This window comes from Nelusetta ayraudi, unplaced genomic scaffold (genome assembly GCF_046127955.1).
Source record: "Nelusetta ayraudi isolate G7.1 ecotype Tasmania unplaced genomic scaffold, CSIRO-AGI_Nayr_v1 ptg000017l, whole genome shotgun sequence".
NCBI classification, from domain to species: domain Eukaryota; kingdom Metazoa; phylum Chordata; class Actinopteri; order Tetraodontiformes; family Monacanthidae; genus Nelusetta; species Nelusetta ayraudi.
This window is the reverse complement of record NW_027466067.1, coordinates 7,864,748-7,882,500: the sequence shown is the minus strand read 5'-3', so window position 1 is coordinate 7,882,500 and position 17,753 is coordinate 7,864,748. Positions and strand designations below refer to the sequence as shown.

The window sequence follows — 17,753 nt, the reverse complement described above, 5'->3', positions numbered from 1 at the left end:
CCTGTACATCTATCCAGAGCCCAGTGGCCAGAAGAAACTTCCCTCATCGGTATGAATAAAATATTTTTACATTTCTAATTAGATGTAAATCAAATTCAAAGGACAGAAAACCTGCACCAAAAGTAAAAATTAAAAAATTAATAAATACATCTTGGTAACCAATGTAGACAGAAAGAATTGTTTTTTCAAAAATACCATTTGCTTGTCTTAAATCCAGTGCTTCTTAATGGTTTCTCATGACATAGGCAAAAAACAACAACGACAAAACAAAACAAGAAAGCTTATTATGTAAAAGGACATTAACTCACGGGACCAGTGAACTTGCAGGAGGCAAAGTCACTGCAGCCCCCATTCGCCTCCTCTGTGCACCTGGATGGGAATAAAAAGTCTGACGTCACATGACAAACTGTACGTTCACATCAAGACCAAACCACAGGAGAGTGACTTGTGACTTGTTAAACCAGGAGCAAAGGGCCTCACCAACCTGTTGATAGGCTCGCAGGAGAAGCCGTCTCCATTGTAATCTTTGTGACAGGTGCAGTTGACTATCAGTCCGGTCTGGTTACAGTTTGCGTGGTGGTGACAGCCGCCGTTGTAGTTGGAACACAGGTCAGGGGCTACAGTGTTACAAAAATAAATAAATACATTTTAAACTTTTTTTTTTTTAATACCATTTGAATTATTTCAATGATATATAATTATAAATCCAATGGACATTTTGTCTTAAAAAAAAAAAGAGTTGTGTTAGCATCGCCATTGTGGCAAAACATCTGGATCTTCCAGGTACTTGGATGTCACCACCTGAACAATATGATGAAATCCTGCCCCGATGTCCTGATGTCTGTGAAACTCAAGAACATTTCATGGATTGCATGAATTCCACCAGAGCCTCTATTGGTGAAATTTCAATTTCTGAATGAACTAACTCATTGAAAAGAAAATGACAAAGTACTGATTCTGCATTGGCAAAGGCACCAATCCGGTACAAAATGAACAAGCGATCTGAAGATTTGCGCCTCAAAATTGTTACCTCTGCCTCAGAATCAATTGAAAAACTACACACTACGGTTGTAAACAGCTCTAATTAGGAGTCAGACTATTAGCTACAACTCAATCACGGCTTTCAGACAAATGCCTAAAGTCCAAAGGGCACTCACGCGGCTCCAAACTGCAGAAGGTGCCATTTCCCTGAAAGCCAGGTTTACACACGCAGCCGACCCCGAGCACACAGTCCGCTTGATCGTGACACTGACGGCACTCGTCTGGGATGGAGCCTGGATAGACAGACAGGCAGACAGACGGACACACAGACAGACAGGTTAAAAACCTTGGAAAAAATAACCCAGCAGCCAACCACGGGCCAAAACCCCGCTGGAGGACTGTGTTCTCGGCCCACCTGGCTTTGTGCTACACTTTCAATGTCTCTTAGCTTGTCCCTCCAGTCTGTCTGTTGGGCCCTCTGACAAAACTGTACATGCATTCAAACCATCGATTTGTTAAAGGAGCCCATACCTATGTCGATTTCACAACGTTTTCCCTTCCAGCCAGGTGTACAGGTGCACTCTCCAGAGCCGTCCACGCCTTCATCGCAGCGGCCCTCCTTACCACATTCACAAGCTGGGAAAGGAAAAAACAAAACCACCTTACACTGGTTGTCTGGTGATATGACAGACAGCAGAGATGTTAAAACGAAGGCAACCAATAAGGTGTAGTTTGTTTCTCGAGACAGTGCGGTAGGATGGATGGCAGTGGGAGCTCTTCAACGTCTCAATAAAATCTGCAGACTGAAATCTTTGAACAACTCTGTCGGCCACTTTAAAAGATGATTTCAATGAACCATGTAATGATTTTATGTCTAAGTCTGGCTAAAGGAAACCTGTTGACCTACGCTTGCAGTTGGGGCCATAGAAGCCTCTCAAGCACAGTTCGCAGGCAGTCCCTCTGAAGCCTATTTGGCAAACACATTTTCCTGAACCCAATGTTCCGTCGCTGCAGTTTCCATGGTTATTACAGGGGGCCTCCAAGCCACCTTGGCACACTGAAAACACAGGGACAAGGTGGAGTCAATGCACAGTCAGGACAAGGTAGGGGCTCTGGTAGGAAAGAAGCAGTCAGGAGCGCAGCTCATCAGTGACAAATTCAAGGTTTTTAGGCGATGTTGGGAACCTGGTAGATCAGTAAAGACAGTGGACATTATATAGCAACCTGCCCATTGACATTTGTGATACCTTTAAAATCAGTCCCATCCATTGATTTTTATTATTAATTTCTCTCTGGTCTTCACAAAGGCTCTGGTTAGGGATCCACCCCAACCCTTTATGGAGCAACTCCTGTGCTCCAAACCTTGTCATTAGTTTTGGGGAATTTCTTTCCGCCTACATCGAGAAAATTCCTAACATAAGGTCTGTGTCTCTCCCATCTTTACTTACCTTCACAATCTCGACCGTAGTGGTTTTTGCAGCACTTGCTGTCCCAGCTAGGAACTTGACAAATTTTTCTACAGCCATTCCTCGAAGATGATTCCATGTGGCTAAACAAACTGTCAGTGCGAAAAGACCGCCTGTAGGACGAAAACCTGCCAGCCTTTCTGCAAGACTCTATTTTCCCCTGCAAAGAAAACATTTACACGCTCTTTAAAATGCTTCATATAATGCACAGGCTGTTAAGTTCAAAAGCCAAGGGCAGACATGTAGAACTTACTGTGTCCAAATGGTTGAAGCGACAGTTTGAAGGATTCACGCAGCTTCCGCAGCGTCCCTGTGACATATTTACAGAGAAAACTTCCATGAGCTCCTACCACAAACACGAAGTGGACATAGGTACAGTATATAAGCAAAACTGTGGAATCAATAAATGCTGTACAAGAGAAAAAAGAACAGCTGTTCATGTTTTGTCACTTCAATGCCTCTAACGCAAATATGGCCAATCTCTTTATTTCACTTTGATTTTATTTTCAAGGGAAAACACTCAGCAATACAAAGGTTTGAGTCGGAGTAACACTGACGTAGGTGGTCCTGTTCACCAGCGAGTTACAGTGCGCCCCCAGGCCGGGTGGCTCCAGTAACTGGTCAATGCCGTAGGCCAATCCATCCTTGAAGGCCATGTAGCGTTCCACTATCCTGGCTTCATTGTCATTAACCAATATGGCACCCTGGAGATGCATACACAAACACACAGAAAGACATCATTGCTTTTTCTCAGCTAATCACAGTCTCAATGAAACACCCAGGGAAGAACTTGTATCTGCTGCAGTGTGTAAAATATGGCTTGATTTATGATTTTTATATTGGTCAAAACTTAACACGCTGCCCATGAATACATTCATGTGTAAAGTGTATACCCACGGTACAATAAAAGTAATTTGATTTTCCTACCCTTAGAATGGTTCTTATATCTATAAGAACATGCATAGAGCAATAAGGGTCTTGCTCCCAGTTAGCTGCCATCTTGTGCTACCATTTATTTCCACCTGACAGTTCCATAAATACAAAACAAGCTTCCTCAAAAATGTTACACACTGGACCTTGGAGCACTGTGCCAGCCATGCTAACCTTGTTTGAAGTTATTTTCAAAGTCTAACTGACGTTCACTAAAACATATTGGAGCTTTTTTGAATAACTGAAAGACCACCAGATGGGAAACAACACGTCATACAATGACATCTGGTTTCAATGAAACCACATTGGACTTGTTTGTGTGTGTTTAATATTCTCGGTCAGGCTGTCCAGCTGAACTATCCAGTTGACTGCAGGGACTTTGTCTTCCCCTCTTTTTAATAAATTACATTTAAAAAATCCCTGCTGACAGTCAACATCCTGAAGAGTGTGTGTGTGTGTGTGAGTGTGCGTGTGTCGGGGGGGGTGTTACTTACCACCACGTTCTTATGACAGTTGAAGTTGATCGAGGACCCATGCATGGAACGGTACTTTGCGAATCTACCAGGCTGACTGGCGCTCTTTAACTACTCACACACATCAACACAAAAAACACAGCGTAAGTAAGTGATGCTACTGACATACTGTCCATAAACCTAGATTAACAAAGTGTTGCTCAGAAAAAATCAGCGGTTGCATCCACAAAAATGCATATTAGGGATGTCACTTCACTTCATTCTTATGTCACAGGAGGCCAACATACGATTACACTTCAGAAGATGCAATTTTCAACATGGCCACCAAGACAGTTGGTAGAATGGCCTCTCAATGGCTGCAGGGTAGCAGGAAAATACTCCAAAACTAAGTCGATCCTGATAGAGCAGAGTGCCCATAGACATAGAAATGATGTGCGCGTCTCTACTAATAGAGTGCGATTGGGTTGATTGCCTTGCGCAGTTATTTATATTATTGCAAAGCACCCAAATAACCCTGGGTGAGCAAAATTTACGATTGAAACAAGTCAGATGAAAATGTCCTTCAACAGAAGCGTCAACTTGGCACACCCGGCAGAGTTTGCACTGGACATAGCAATGGATGGACGTGCGCGCGGATGACATTAACAATATGTTGTTGGCCCCTTCCTCCTCTTCATCCACCCCCTCCTTCTCCTCCTCCTCGTACCAATACGTTGCGTATGATGTGAGCCTTCACGATGGAGGCCAACTCTTCTTGGTGGTCGGGACTGAGGAGCCACTGTTGTCTGCTGGTCGGCAGGGAGTTGAGGGCCTTGTCCGTGGGCCACAACATGGTGAACGGCTTGTGGACTTGCATCTTCAGGACGGGAATTAAACCCGCAGCCTGCAGAGCAAATCACAAAAAAATCAGTGGGCCCCGAGTCGGGAGTCCTGCTCCGAGCTAGCATCTGTTTGTGTACAGGGGAAACTGTTGTGGTGGTTGTCAGCCTGGTGGCAGGTTTACCTCCACCAGTTTGTAGAAGCGGGTGTAACCGTACAACTGGGTGGCTGCGGTGAAGTTCATCTAGACGGGAGGGGGAGACGGGAATGAGGTCACTGTCAGTGAGGCCTGTTTGATGGCGAGACGCTGCATTGATTGACCTCGGCCCACCTGCTGCACCCCGTCCAGCTGGTGCGACGTCACGTTCTGCAGAGCGTAGGGGGTCAGCAGCTTGTCGATGTAGTGGATGACGCCGTTAGAGGTGGTGTAATCGCTCTTCACGATCCTTGAGCTGTTGTTGATCCAGACTGAATGCTGCAGGGGGGGGGTGCAGACAGAGTGAGACAGGCATGCAAAGGCACTTCAGGTCGTGGCCACCAGGTCGAAAAAATAAACAACACACACGCACATGAGGAAGGTTGATGGGGGTAAAAGGCCGCTGTCGTGAAGAGCGCTGTACCGTCCATATTTTATGTTCTATGTGTTCGTAATTATTGCACTTTTTACATCATTACATTTTGTTTCTTGGCGGTCACTTTTAAGATGCTTGTTATTATGCAAGAATGATGGCATAATGATTCTTCTGCCTTGTATCTTATGAGATAAATTCTTTTCAGGTTAAAGGGATAGTTCAACATTTAGCCAAATTCACAGATTGCCAGGTACATTCCCTTTAATCATCACAGTATATTGTTATGACACAGTCAGGACTACATTCCAGACGTACTGACTGGGCGCAGTGATTTCAAAAGCACTTGTAGTGCAGCTACTCCAATCATCATAACAACACTTGTTTGAGAAGAAGGTGACGTCGCATCACTGGAAAGCGATGATGATGATGGTGATGATTTCTTCACTAACGAAGGCCCAGAACCTTTTTTTTGCAAAAACTAATTAAGTAATAACAACTCTGTAACTTTGCCGTTCCCTCAAAAAAGTAGTCCTAAGTATTTGCATGATGTGTTGTCAGCCTGTGTGCATGCATGTCTGTGTAAATTACCTGGTTTGTAGTGAAATGCAGTGTGTATCCTGATGTTGATACAGCCTGATTGGTGGTTTTCAGGTCACTTAAGGTCAAAGTCTCACAGGAAACAACGTGATAGCGAACCAAGTCTTCAAGACGACCAGCATGTTTCCATGCTTCTAACTGCAGACACACACACACACAGACACACACACACACACACACACACACACACACACACATATAAAAAAAATCCAGTCAATGAAACTTGCATCAACAATTACAGATAAGTTGCCATAGTTACATTAAATCTCAGAAGTACTCACATGGGACTCATCATTGGTCTCTGCTGAGGGAGCGAAGACAGTAAAGGGTCCATCGCCCAAGATAACGCTCGACTTTGACAACTACGGAAGGAAATCAAACTTAACTCACGCAGCTAAAACCCATTACCCGGTGGAAATGAAACCGATTGAGCGGCAGCTCCTGAATGTAATAAGTAGATTTTACATTGGCCAAAGCATTTTTTTGTTGCTAAGGATGATCATTTTTGCACTTCATAAAAATAGCAGGCACTCTTTGTACTCATTTATTTGGGTAATTGACTTATTTGAAAACAAACAAAAAAATGGACAGGAGGCAAGTCGGCAGGGTGAGGTTTAAGTCACAATTATGATTTTGACTGGCATTAGCAAACAAATCCTGTCCTCCATTTCCTTTTTGGTTGTGACAAGTGAAACACAACAAAACACAAAAAACGAACGTCCAAATGAACGAGTCGTTTTCAAGAAAATAAAGAAATAGTGATTTTAACACAACTCACTGAGAACATGTTGTTGAAGAAACTGTTCTCCGGCTGTCGATTAATTTCCTGCAACGCACAGAGAATGTGGCCTCACGTCAGTGGTGGAGGAAGGGACGGCAAAGTTAAAGGTCACAGGTCAGGGGATAGTCAGAGGTCATGTCATGTGACTTACTTGGTAGGTGTTTCCCCGACAGTCAAAGCCGTCGCCTATGTAACCCAAGCGGCAGGAGCAGTTCCTCTGGCCGTTGCCAAAGTACTCACAGCGGCCGTATTTACTGCAGCCGCCATTGTCCTACAAAACGCACATGGGACTTCAAACCCTACGCTGACATCCGGCATCAAATAACTCAAGGTGTATCTCCATCATGCACGAAAACATACGGCGGAATAATAAGATGACACAATTCAAAATTCACGGAATCACTTCCCCTTCAATCTCTGTTATGAGGAAACGGACTAGAGAGGGGAAAGTGCATGGATGCAAATACGTACCAGAGAGCAGAGGTTGACTGGATCACAATAAAACCCTGACCCTCGGAAGCCCGTCATGCATCTGCATCTTCTCTGGAAGAAACAAGGGGGAGAAATAAAAGACATTGATTCCTGGTTTGATTGTTTCTGTGATATTATTTTTTTTTCCCTTTAAAGAGTTCTGTTTTTATTTAGTTGTCTGTTTGTTTGCCTTCTTAGTTCAGCCAAAACCTAAAGATTCATTGGTTTTGGTCACTATGCCTTGGTTTCTCGGAGGGTCTCTCTCTCTCTCTCTCCTCTGGTAGCGTATAGGTACTTTGGAGTTGTTGGATGATATCTGCAATGTGTTTCATGGAAGTTCACAACTGTGGCAAATTATTCTCTTACCCTGTTGCTGCTTATTCTGATGCACTCAGCCATCTTGTGACAGCCTCCATTGTTGACGAGACAGCTATCAATCTCTGAGGATTCAAAGATATTGTAAAGTTAAGCCTCCGTTCCACTAAAATTAGAGGGGGTGACACCATGTTTTTGGACGCGGGACGTCGCGGAAGCAATCGGCATTGAGTTCCGTCGCCACGCACCAAACTCCCCCCGCCGGCAAGCTGCACCCCCTCCGCTTTCACCGCTGCGTGTCTGCTGACGTCATCGCGCTGAGATCGCATGATGAAGTGCTACAGAATTCAAGAGTCCGGCGCTGGCCAGTGTTCTTGGTTGTTGGCCACTTTTGGCTGTCGTGGAACGATGACGTCGTTGCCGCCAGACTTGAAGCGGCGCGCACCTCCGCCTGCCGCTTCCCGCCGTGCAGCGATTGTTTCGGCGTCTGGTCCATTTTGTGCCCGAGCAGCGGGCGAAACAGCCAGAGGACAATGAACAATTATCAAGCGCTGATGGAACGTGATCGAAAACCTTTGCATCAGTCCTTGATATACGCCGCGACTGGCGCGATATCATGATTTAGCGCACGTTACGCTCAACGTCACGACGTGCGGCAGGTAAAAAAAAAAAAGGTGGTGTTGTCCCGGGTGTCCCAATTCCATCGCAAGCCGATTGGTTCGGAACCGATTTTGACCCGGGTCGCTTGCCGGGTTGTTTGAGCCGGCTCGGTGAGCAGATTCCACCGCCACCAAACGCCGATTATTTGAAAAAAAAAAAAAAAAAACACCACGTTTTTTGGCCAGTGGAATTGGGCCAATATGTCCGTCAGCTTTAGAATCAAGACAAATCAATTTTTTTTTTTTTATTGTGCTGTGCATTTTCACATTGAACACACTTTATGACAGAACATGACTTGATTTACCTACAGGTATTTAGCATCAACGTTGTTATTATTTTCTACCTGAAATTATCTAAAAAAAATCCCTTGTAAGGACATTTTCAAGATAAATTTCATTTGATTTAACAATTTAGTTTTACAGCAAGACTTGCTGTGTTCAAAACATACAACTTGCCAGTAAACTAAAGAAGTTATCATAAACAGTTCAGTTTAAAGGCACACTGATTGTCACATCCCAAAGGATGCAAAATGTATCCTCCCGCACTCGACCCAGCCACTGACGGAGCGGGGAGCTATAGGGGTGCCGCACTCAGGAATCACTGGGTGAGCTAATATCATTGATTGTGTCCATGCCACATGGCTTCCAGCTCCATAGCCAGGATGAGCTGCTGCTAATAGCTATAGAAATGCTAACTGACAGCTGATTCAGCACTAGCTGTAAAATGTGACTGAAATTCTCAAAATCTCCCCTTTCCCCATTCTAAAAATAAGAGTGTTTTATATGGCAGTATATAAAGGGTTATATATTATACTACTTTTTATGGCTCTTTGTGTGGACGTCTAGGACAACATACCCAAGCACACAACTCCATCTCCAATATACCCTTCTCTACAGGTACAGGTCCTTTCTCCTGCTGAGACCTTAGTGCACACAGCATTTTCTGAACATCCTCCATTAGACCAGTAGCACAGATCCAGTTCTGCCAAATAAAGGTCAACAAATCAGAACCTCACAATTTTACAAGCTTTGACAACTCATAATGTTTGTAAAAGACGTGTCAAGTTGTGTATAGGGTGTTTTACCTTTGCAGTAAGTTCCATTGCCTTGATACCCGGCCACACATACACATGTGGCTGTGGAGCCGTTTGGTCCGCTTAAACAGCTGCAGCAGAGGAGAAGCAGTTGCACAGAAGCTGGCGGCAGTAGTCATGGCCTTTCTTTCTCCACTTAATAGGATTTTTGGAATTTATTTAATTCATCTTACTGAATGTATTCAGTTTATTGATATCTTTGTATATTCTAAGAAAGATTTTGACATGGTCACAAATGTTTTTGAAATGTTGCTACTGAATGCTGCTACTGAGGCTGAGAAAATAGATTATTAAGTAGGCGCTCATACTTTTTTTCAATTGTGAAGCTTTTCAGAAAAAAAAAAAAAAAAACTCAGTTATCGGGGGATTGTTTCCAAACCGGCCAAAGGAATCTTTTCTTTTTTTTTTTTTTATCATTATTTTTTTTCACCCAGCTTCAGGTCTCTCTCAGTGTGTTAAAATCTGTTTGGTTTTGTCCTGACTCAACAAAGTGATTTCGAATAAATCAAAATTTGAAAATAAACAACTATGTTTAAAATGCCATTATGCTTAAAATGCAAGGTGATTACTCTGTTTTTTAATAGTATGACAAAGAAACTTTGAGTACTCATACTCAATGAATATTGACATAAACCTTAAGACCCTTGACACACACACACACAAACCAACTGTGGGCACATCAAGGAGACTTACTTGGCGTTTTCATCACACTTTCCACCACAGGCATCGTCCTTGATCTCTGACAAACACACACACACACACACACACACACACACACACACACACACACACACACACACACACAGATCTTCGTTAGTGACTGGAAAAGAGAATGGCGATCATGGTGAAATTCCTATTGCCAATGTGTGTGTGATCACCTTGAGCACAGACGGCTCCTTTCCAGCCTTTATAGCAGACACACTTGCCACTTCCTGCCAGACCGTCCTCACACTTCCCGTGGGCACAAGCACACTCTGCGTCAGACACCCAACCCCCCACACAGTAACAGTCAAAGCGCTTAAGGGCTCTTTTTCGTAAAGGATCAAGTTGTGCCCCCTAATGGTCGAACTAAAAGATGATGGACGCTGTATTTATTTCGAGTTTGTTGAGACGTTGGCAAGTGTTGGTGTTGATTTTGGTATTGGTGCTGGTGTTTGGCGTCGGTGTTGGCGTCGGTGTTGGTATTGGTGTTGGTGTTGGTTTTGGCATTGGTTTTGGTTTTGGTTTTGGTGTTGGTGTTGGTGTTGGTGATGATGATGATGATGTTGGTATTGGCGTTAGTGTGCTCCTTACTTTGGGTGCAGTTAACGCCGTACCGTCCCGGCTCGCAGTCCTCACACGCTGTGCCGTGGAAACCTTCGTAGCAACGACACTCCCCGTTGCCGTCCACGCCATCCTGACACACCCCGTGGTTGGAGCACCAGCTGCCGATGTCTCCGGGGCATTTGAAGCACTCGTGGCCATAAAAACCAGGGCAGCAGTTGTGAACCTACAGCACAGAGCAGCAGTGTCCTTATTCTCATTATTCATGAGTAAAAAATATTAAATTTAAATAAATTTGCAATTGGTACTGAACTATTTAAGACTAAACATACATTTTACTCTTCCTAAAGATATTCAAGGACATCATGTATATTAAAATAAAGACATCAATCCTCATCCAGTAGTGTTGGTTTACCGTGACTTGTCGTAAACATTTGATGACACAGCCTGGCACTGACTTCCTCCTGTATCCCACTCGCTTCCTGTATCTACAGTTGGGTTTCATGTTGGCTGGGAACTGTTCTCTGATCTGCAGGGGATTATTAAAGGCAAAATACTGAGACAACAGAAGAAACGGTCGAAGAACAAACAAAGCCAAGATCAAGAAACTGCACGTAAGCAAAACTTCAATCTTTGTAGCAGTGTTCTTACTGATTTGTAGGTGAAGAGGCATCGAGGTGCTCCGTCACAGTCTCCACACCTTCCCTGGGGTCAAGAAAAGCAGTCGATCGGTGTTTGAACAGGTTGGCCATTCTGACATCATCCATTCATCCTAGATATTTTCATCAGCCGCAAAGTCTATCCAATATAATTAATTTATGTAAGACTTGCTACTGAAGATACCCAGGCCTGGCACTGTATGAATTAGACTCATAACACTTTATTTATCACTGCCTCATTTGTTGTGCAGAGACAGCAGATCATGTCTTGGACCAAATAAAATAGAACGGGATAAAAGACAAGAACAAGGAAAAACTTTGCAAGAATAGAGAATTTAGCAGATGGCATTCAGTGGAGATGACGTCACTGTGTGATCTTTAACAGTGAGAAACAACCATCGTAAACCTTTTTCGAATCAGACCCTTATTAGTTCGACCCCTCATGATCGATCAAGACAAGCTGTTGCTTTTCTCGCCACAGGAAATTCTATTTACTGTGAAATTGGAGGTGGATTTTTGTTTTTCCCTTTGCAGTGGAACACACCAAGTGATCAATCACACCCGTGCCCCGCCCCCACCACCACCTGCCCAGCTGCGCCTCTTACAACGGTCTGCACATTGGCGTAAGTGTTGCATCTGTTCCGCTGAATCTTAAGGACTTGATGGAGAACCAGGATGATGCCGTACTCGGTCTCAATGACAGTGCCATTAAGAGGAACGTCGTTCGCAAATGTCTGCGGACAAGAGGTAAAGAAACTTTGTTTTGTCAGACGTGTAAAAATGTTACTGCTGTCCAAAGATCTCTTCAGTATGTCTGAGCATTTCACAAGTTCACAAGGGTACAAACTTAATACAAATTGGGAAAATTGTTCTGTTTAGGTCCTAAAACAGCAGAGAAAGGAAAAATGCACCGGGTTGTCAGTATCTCTAAAACAAAAGTCAAATCGTAATTCTTCAACACCGACCAACAACTTTTTACCTGGTTGTTGTCGTCTATGTTGAAGTGGATCTCATATTCTGAACCCAGGAAGGTGGGTTTGGATAAGCCGTCATACAGCCGGTCAGGGAAGAGTAGTTCCCCAAAAGTAATGTGGTAGTTGAACTCGTCGATATCCTACAGAGAGAAAGACAGACGGTCTGAGAGTTGTCATCAGAGTTGTCATCATTTTATGCCATCTTGGTGTCTCAGGATGGCATATGATGACAACCTTTTATTTACTTTTTTCCCCTGCAATTAACCATGCACATGCCACATGCAAAAAAGTTAATAGTTCAGGGTTAAATAAAGTTGTCCTTTCACTTTTCTTTTAATAACCTAATTTAATAAGTTGATTTTCCCTCATATCATGAGATAAAAAATAAATTGGATACATTACAGTTTCACACCAAGATGGGTGTAGTCACAATCTTCATACTACTAAAAATACAAGAATCTCTTCTAATTAAAAAAAGAAAGCCATTTAAAGATCAGGTTCCTCAGCTGAATTGTGCTGTTGAAGTTGAAGTGGACTTCTGGGAGAGACGCAGCATCTGCACCTACCAGAACAGTCTGGTTGGTCTTGCTGAGGTATTGCCTGATTGCATCGTCAGTTGGCATCAGTACAGTGTAATCATACTTGAGCTTCGCGGCGAACGATAGATTGTACATCTGCAAAGAAACACACACACACTCACTACAAGCACACTAAAGAAAACCAAAGGTGTTTGGTGGGTGTATCTCACCTGAGCGTACTGCCTGAACAGGGTGAAGTTGGAGGAGGAGTTCAGGAAGGCCATCAGAGACGGTGGCTCAGGGGGAAGGTCGGAGAGGGAAGGGATCAGGATCTGAAAAAAACAAACGAGGTCAGAGGCATCTGATACAGTAGTTGGGGTTGATACAGTGCCTATGAAAACTGACTTGTACCTGGTCAATTATGTGGATTATGCCATTGGTTGCGGGAAGGTTGCGGTCGACGATGGCGGCGTTTCCAATACGGATGCCCTTGGGGGAAAGAAAGTGCAAAAGTTTGTTTAACTCTTGTTCAAACATGCAAACCTATTGGCCGGGATTAAAACCCCAGGATCTGCATGGACGCGTTCTATGATTAACTATGAGCGTGAGAATACTTTTGCCACTTCTTACCTTGCTGCTGTTGCTGACCTCCCAAAACATGTTGGGGTTCAAGGTGGGCAGCTTTTTACCAATTTGTTTGGACAGATCTTCCACAGAGTAAACATTCAACAGGAAGTGAGCCCTGGAACCAGGAAGACATGAGGGAAATGGTTGTGATTCAGAAAACTTGGATCAGAGTTCTGATGAGTGGCTGTGGATTCTGGATTCCAGCCAGAGGGATCTGGTTTCAGTATCCAACACTTCAGCAGGGTCAAGCCTTTACGCAGAGGGGCTATCTTACGCTCCTGCCTGATACAGGCTCAGCATAATGATGAATCAGCATGGTGGATAAGAGAAAGAGAAAAGAGTGGACTTCCAGAGCAGGCCGGCATGTTGGCGCAGGCCAATGCTGATGAGATCCTTTTTTTTTTATTATTGTTTTCTGCAAATCTGCTGATATTTCCACTTGAAACTGTCAAAAAAAAAGAACCCTGAGAACTGGGTTTCCGTATCTCTAAATACTGCTCAATGCGCAGACCGACGTGACATTTGTTTGTGGCAAGTGGTGCGGGAGCCATGAACAGATGGCAGCGCTGGAACACTTGAACGTCGGTGAAACTGACCTTAGAAAGTAAAGGATGCGGTGTCTGCTCCTCCAGAATACTTGTTGATCTGAGCCGAGGTCCCTCAAAGCATCAAACGATGGGGCCAACATCGTGAGGTCCCCACTCAGGTTCAGAGACACGTGGTCGCCTCTCTGAAAGCAATTTCAAAAGGTTGTCTGTTTGACAAGGGAGGTGGTGGTCGGTGGGGTTGATCTTCACTGTTATAAGCAAGCAAGGTTAATAGTCGTGGGATATGATAATGGAGCAGCCACTTAGCCTGTCCACAGTTAGACAACTGCATGCTTTTTAGCTCTTCCTTGGTCTGATGTCGTTGCTTAAGGAAAGGTTGCCGACATGACCAGTAATCCACTGGCGGGGAGTGGAGTGATGGATTCCATCCTGACCCATGCTTCATTTCAGCGATGGTACAAATTGATATTCAAAATGATTGCAGACTATAGTTTAGTAATCCCCAACTGAAGTTGTGGCACCCAGCAGGTGGAATTTGAAAGTGCGCGGGAGAAAAAGAAAAACATTGAAATCATACAAACCAGAATGACTCGGTGGAAAAGCCTAATCCCTGGATTCATTTCCATCTCCTGCAAACACATAATGAAACATTTGCTGAGTTTGGCTTGTAGTAGTAGTAGTAGTAGTAGTAGTAGTAGGAGGAGTATTTTTTTTTTTTTGTGTGTGTGTTTTGGCAGTTCCAGAAGCGTACAAATGAGAGCACTCACATCCATTAATGAGCCAAAGCAGAGGGTTCCGTTTCCGCTGTAACCATCAGGACAAGTGCAGGTGTGAGTCGTGTCATTAAAGTCGCACTTTGCCTGAGGAGAGAGCAGATAGATGAGTGTAATGGAAGAAACTACCACCTTTTGTCCCTTATTAAAGCTAATTAAATTTTACATAACCAAGAGTGATGTTTTTAAAATCTCAATGGAAGCCACACATTTCTACATTTACTGTGAGAAAATTCAGACGTTGTGAATAACATCAATCATCGTGCATCTGTCTCTGTGCATGACGCATAAACCGATCTTAATGACAAACCAACAACAGGGAAAATGTCCTGCTTAAAAGCAAAACATCCCTCCATTATCAGTTGTCTGCTATCAACTCTATATTTATTCATTCTGTTCTAACAAAGCCTGGCAAGAGAGATGAAATTAAAACAGACAGTTTTAGGTGTAAAAACGAAAGATGAAATTTCACCCCACAAATAAAACATAAGAAGCAGATGTTGATTTGCTCAAACTTCTCCTTGCTATCAATTCCCTCTGAAGTCTTGTTGTGCAAAGAGAGTTTTGACAGCATGTGTAAGAAGTGACAAGACTGGGAAGCAAAAACCTGTTTATGACTGTGATTAATCTGCTCTGAAGTTTACACAGAGTTTCACGAGTGAATTAAAGGATAAGCGAGTGACACGTGAAGACACACTGTGAGGGTGATGTGTTCTCACCATCTGGTGGCAGCCTCCATAGTTGATGGTGCAGGGGTTGATGCGGTCACACTCCTTTCCATTTCCCATGAAGCCTTTTTTACAAATACACGTGTGCTGCAGCGCAGGCAGGCAGGCAGGCAGGCAGGCACACACACAAAAACACAAGGTGAACACAGGCGCAGCTACATTAGAGAAAAGAAAGAATTCTCAAAGCAAAGATGCATCATGTAAAGTGTAAAAACATCATCATCATAACATCATCCACCACGGTGACTGACTCACCTGGCCAGGTCCGACGTGGTCACAGTCTGCATTGCCACTGCAGCCTCCCCGGGTCTCCAGCTGGCAGTTGTTGATTTCCACGCACACTTGGCCATCACCTGTCCATCCCTCAGCGCACAAACACGAAGCATTGCCTGGCCCCGCATAGACACATTCTGCCTATGAAGGCAGGAAGAAAAGAAGGAGACCAGGAGAGTAAGGCAGAGTTAATAAGGGATTTATTAAGATTTGTGAGACCTTATCGGTGTTACTTATTTCATACATGTTTTGGTCATCTTCTGTTTCTTTCCTGGAATTTATATTGAATTGAATTGAATTGAATTGAATTTAATTGAATTTAATTGAATTTAATTGAATTGAATTGGATTGAATTGAAATGAATTGACTTGAATTCCTTCATTGTCATAGAGTTAGGACAACAACATTTAAAAGTGCCTTCCTTCAGTGCGTAGAGTAAATTGAATCAAAAAGCAATACAAACTAGTAAAGCCTAACTAAACCTAACAAACTAACAAAACCATAATAATGAAAACACATGCCACACAACACTCACACCACATGCATCACCATCACATTCACATTCTGCAGTTATTGCAGAATTCCATTATTCCATTATTGCACTATCCATGCACCTTTGTGTGTGTCTAGTGTATTGTCTATTAAGTGCAATTGTGGCTCTGGCGTAAACATGTTGTTTTTGCTCTGTTTTTCCTTGCTTTTATTGTCGTAATATGTGTGAAATATTTGTCTGTTTTGAGTAGGGTACAACAGCAAGACGAACACAGCCACACACACACACACACACACACACACACACACACACACACACACACACACACACACACACACACACACACACACACACACACACACACACACACACACTAGTATCCAGCCTCACATTGGGGTCACACCCTCCACGGTTACTCGTCAGGCAGGGGTTGATCAGAACACAAGAGTGTCCGTCGCCCTCGTAGCCGTCTTTGCACACACACCTGGTTCAATGAAACACACAAAAAACAGGCCTTGAGGAAATCATCCCCAGGGGAAAATTCATAGCCGTCCATTCATCTTCCCATGTTGCTTCTCTGTAGGCGAGTGGAAGTGGCAGACGGACTTGACTTCAACATCCCTTACGTGGTTTGCAGTCCTTTGAGGGTGCAGTATGCATTGATGTGACAGTGCGCGTGCAGCCCGTCAGAGTTGCAGGGCGTGGCCATCTTGTCGCACAGGTCCCCGGAGAAGCCCTCCCGACAAGAGCCCCTCCGACACACACCACCGCTGCCTGGACGGTTGTCACACACGCCGTGCACACAGTGGCATTCTGACCACAGACATACAGAGAAAATTACATATTATTATTATTATTATTATTATTATTATTATTATTATTATTATTATTATCATTATTGTAGATAGTTTGTTATAATAAAAAAAGACAATAATGTGACCAGGCTCTGGTTCTAAAAATGGTGCAAGAACAAAAGGCTCCATCCTTGACAACTGAACCTTCAGTTTGATGTGCATCCATCCATCAAACAGCCGTAGCTCATGGAAACACATGACCAGGGTGGGGCTGGTCATGTCTGTTTTAACCTGCAGAGGTTTAAATCGCACTCTGCACTTTGATTCAGGGCATGTTTGTTAATTTTTTGCTTTGTTTTTTTTTTTTCTGCAAGTGGTGTGTAGACGTTAACGTGTCACGCAGCTGGTTGTTCCACTTGGAGGGCAGTGCTAAATGCGAAATATTTGTTCATCTTACGAACTCTTTTGTTTCAAAATGTATCTCACAGAGTGGAAAGGACTGATGTTATTTTTGATATCTTTAGATAACACACGTGCACAATGGTCGCGACTGCCGTTTCAAGACAGCTAACGTCACGCAATGCTTCAGCTGAGAGGATCCCCCTGTTTAACGTGCACTTTTTAGGGAAGCGGCCGGCCTTCTCAGCCTCAGACGTTACCTTCGTCACAGTGGTCTCCGTGCTTGGTCGGATCCTCGCAGATGTGGCAGGCGATGCCCTTGAAGCCTGACTGACAGCTGCATGAACCGTTGCCGTGGATACCGTCCAAGCACTGCAGGTGGCCGGTGCATCAATAAACAGGAAACCAATAAAGTGTGAGAGTGCGCGCCGGTTGTCTGTGCCTTACCACTCCCTTGTCGTAGCAGGGGTGCTGGAATCCTCCGATGCAGGGTTTACAGTCTGGTCCGTAGAAACCTTTACAGCACTCTGCAATCTGAGGAACACG

At 43.8% G+C, this 17,753-nt stretch overlaps 1 protein-coding gene across 3 annotated transcripts in view; it reads right to left on the bottom strand.

Annotated features, from left to right (window-relative positions):
* The window catches only part of stab1 (stabilin 1), a 42,561-nt gene that overhangs the window by 13,646 nt on the left and 11,162 nt on the right, over positions 1-17,753 (bottom strand). For 2 of the 3 annotated variants that reach the window (XM_076025159.1, XM_076025160.1), the window contains 40 exons: positions 17,655-17,741; positions 17,468-17,579; positions 16,641-16,827; positions 16,405-16,498; positions 15,504-15,662; positions 15,240-15,335; positions 14,515-14,607; positions 14,329-14,376; positions 13,796-13,929; positions 13,203-13,314; positions 12,984-13,061; positions 12,803-12,904; positions 12,621-12,728; positions 12,060-12,194; positions 11,686-11,814; positions 11,073-11,126; positions 10,837-10,950; positions 10,452-10,647; positions 10,037-10,132; positions 9,852-9,897; positions 9,150-9,229; positions 8,921-9,046; positions 7,457-7,530; positions 7,091-7,162; positions 6,771-6,890; positions 6,617-6,664; positions 6,120-6,200; positions 5,830-5,976; positions 5,001-5,144; positions 4,854-4,913; positions 4,557-4,733; positions 3,872-3,961; positions 3,005-3,151; positions 2,701-2,757; positions 2,430-2,607; positions 1,889-2,038; positions 1,513-1,617; positions 1,158-1,274; positions 485-617; positions 309-369 (listed from right to left, as the gene is read on the bottom strand). In XM_076025159.1, the coding sequence (XP_075881274.1) occupies positions 309-369; positions 485-617; positions 1,158-1,274; positions 1,513-1,617; positions 1,889-2,038; positions 2,430-2,607; positions 2,701-2,757; positions 3,005-3,151; positions 3,872-3,961; positions 4,557-4,733; positions 4,854-4,913; positions 5,001-5,144; positions 5,830-5,976; positions 6,120-6,200; positions 6,617-6,664; positions 6,771-6,890; positions 7,091-7,162; positions 7,457-7,530; positions 8,921-9,046; positions 9,150-9,229; positions 9,852-9,897; positions 10,037-10,132; positions 10,452-10,647; positions 10,837-10,950; positions 11,073-11,126; positions 11,686-11,814; positions 12,060-12,194; positions 12,621-12,728; positions 12,803-12,904; positions 12,984-13,061; positions 13,203-13,314; positions 13,796-13,929; positions 14,329-14,376; positions 14,515-14,607; positions 15,240-15,335; positions 15,504-15,662; positions 16,405-16,498; positions 16,641-16,827; positions 17,468-17,579; positions 17,655-17,741 (4,347 nt within the window). The remainder of the gene's footprint in view (positions 1-308; positions 370-484; positions 618-1,157; positions 1,275-1,512; positions 1,618-1,888; positions 2,039-2,429; positions 2,608-2,700; positions 2,758-3,004; positions 3,152-3,871; positions 3,962-4,556; positions 4,734-4,853; positions 4,914-5,000; positions 5,145-5,829; positions 5,977-6,119; positions 6,201-6,616; positions 6,665-6,770; positions 6,891-7,090; positions 7,163-7,456; positions 7,531-8,920; positions 9,047-9,149; positions 9,230-9,851; positions 9,898-10,036; positions 10,133-10,451; positions 10,648-10,836; positions 10,951-11,072; positions 11,127-11,685; positions 11,815-12,059; positions 12,195-12,620; positions 12,729-12,802; positions 12,905-12,983; positions 13,062-13,202; positions 13,315-13,795; positions 13,930-14,328; positions 14,377-14,514; positions 14,608-15,239; positions 15,336-15,503; positions 15,663-16,404; positions 16,499-16,640; positions 16,828-17,467; positions 17,580-17,654; positions 17,742-17,753) is intronic. The other variant, XM_076025161.1, reaches the window with a different exon arrangement.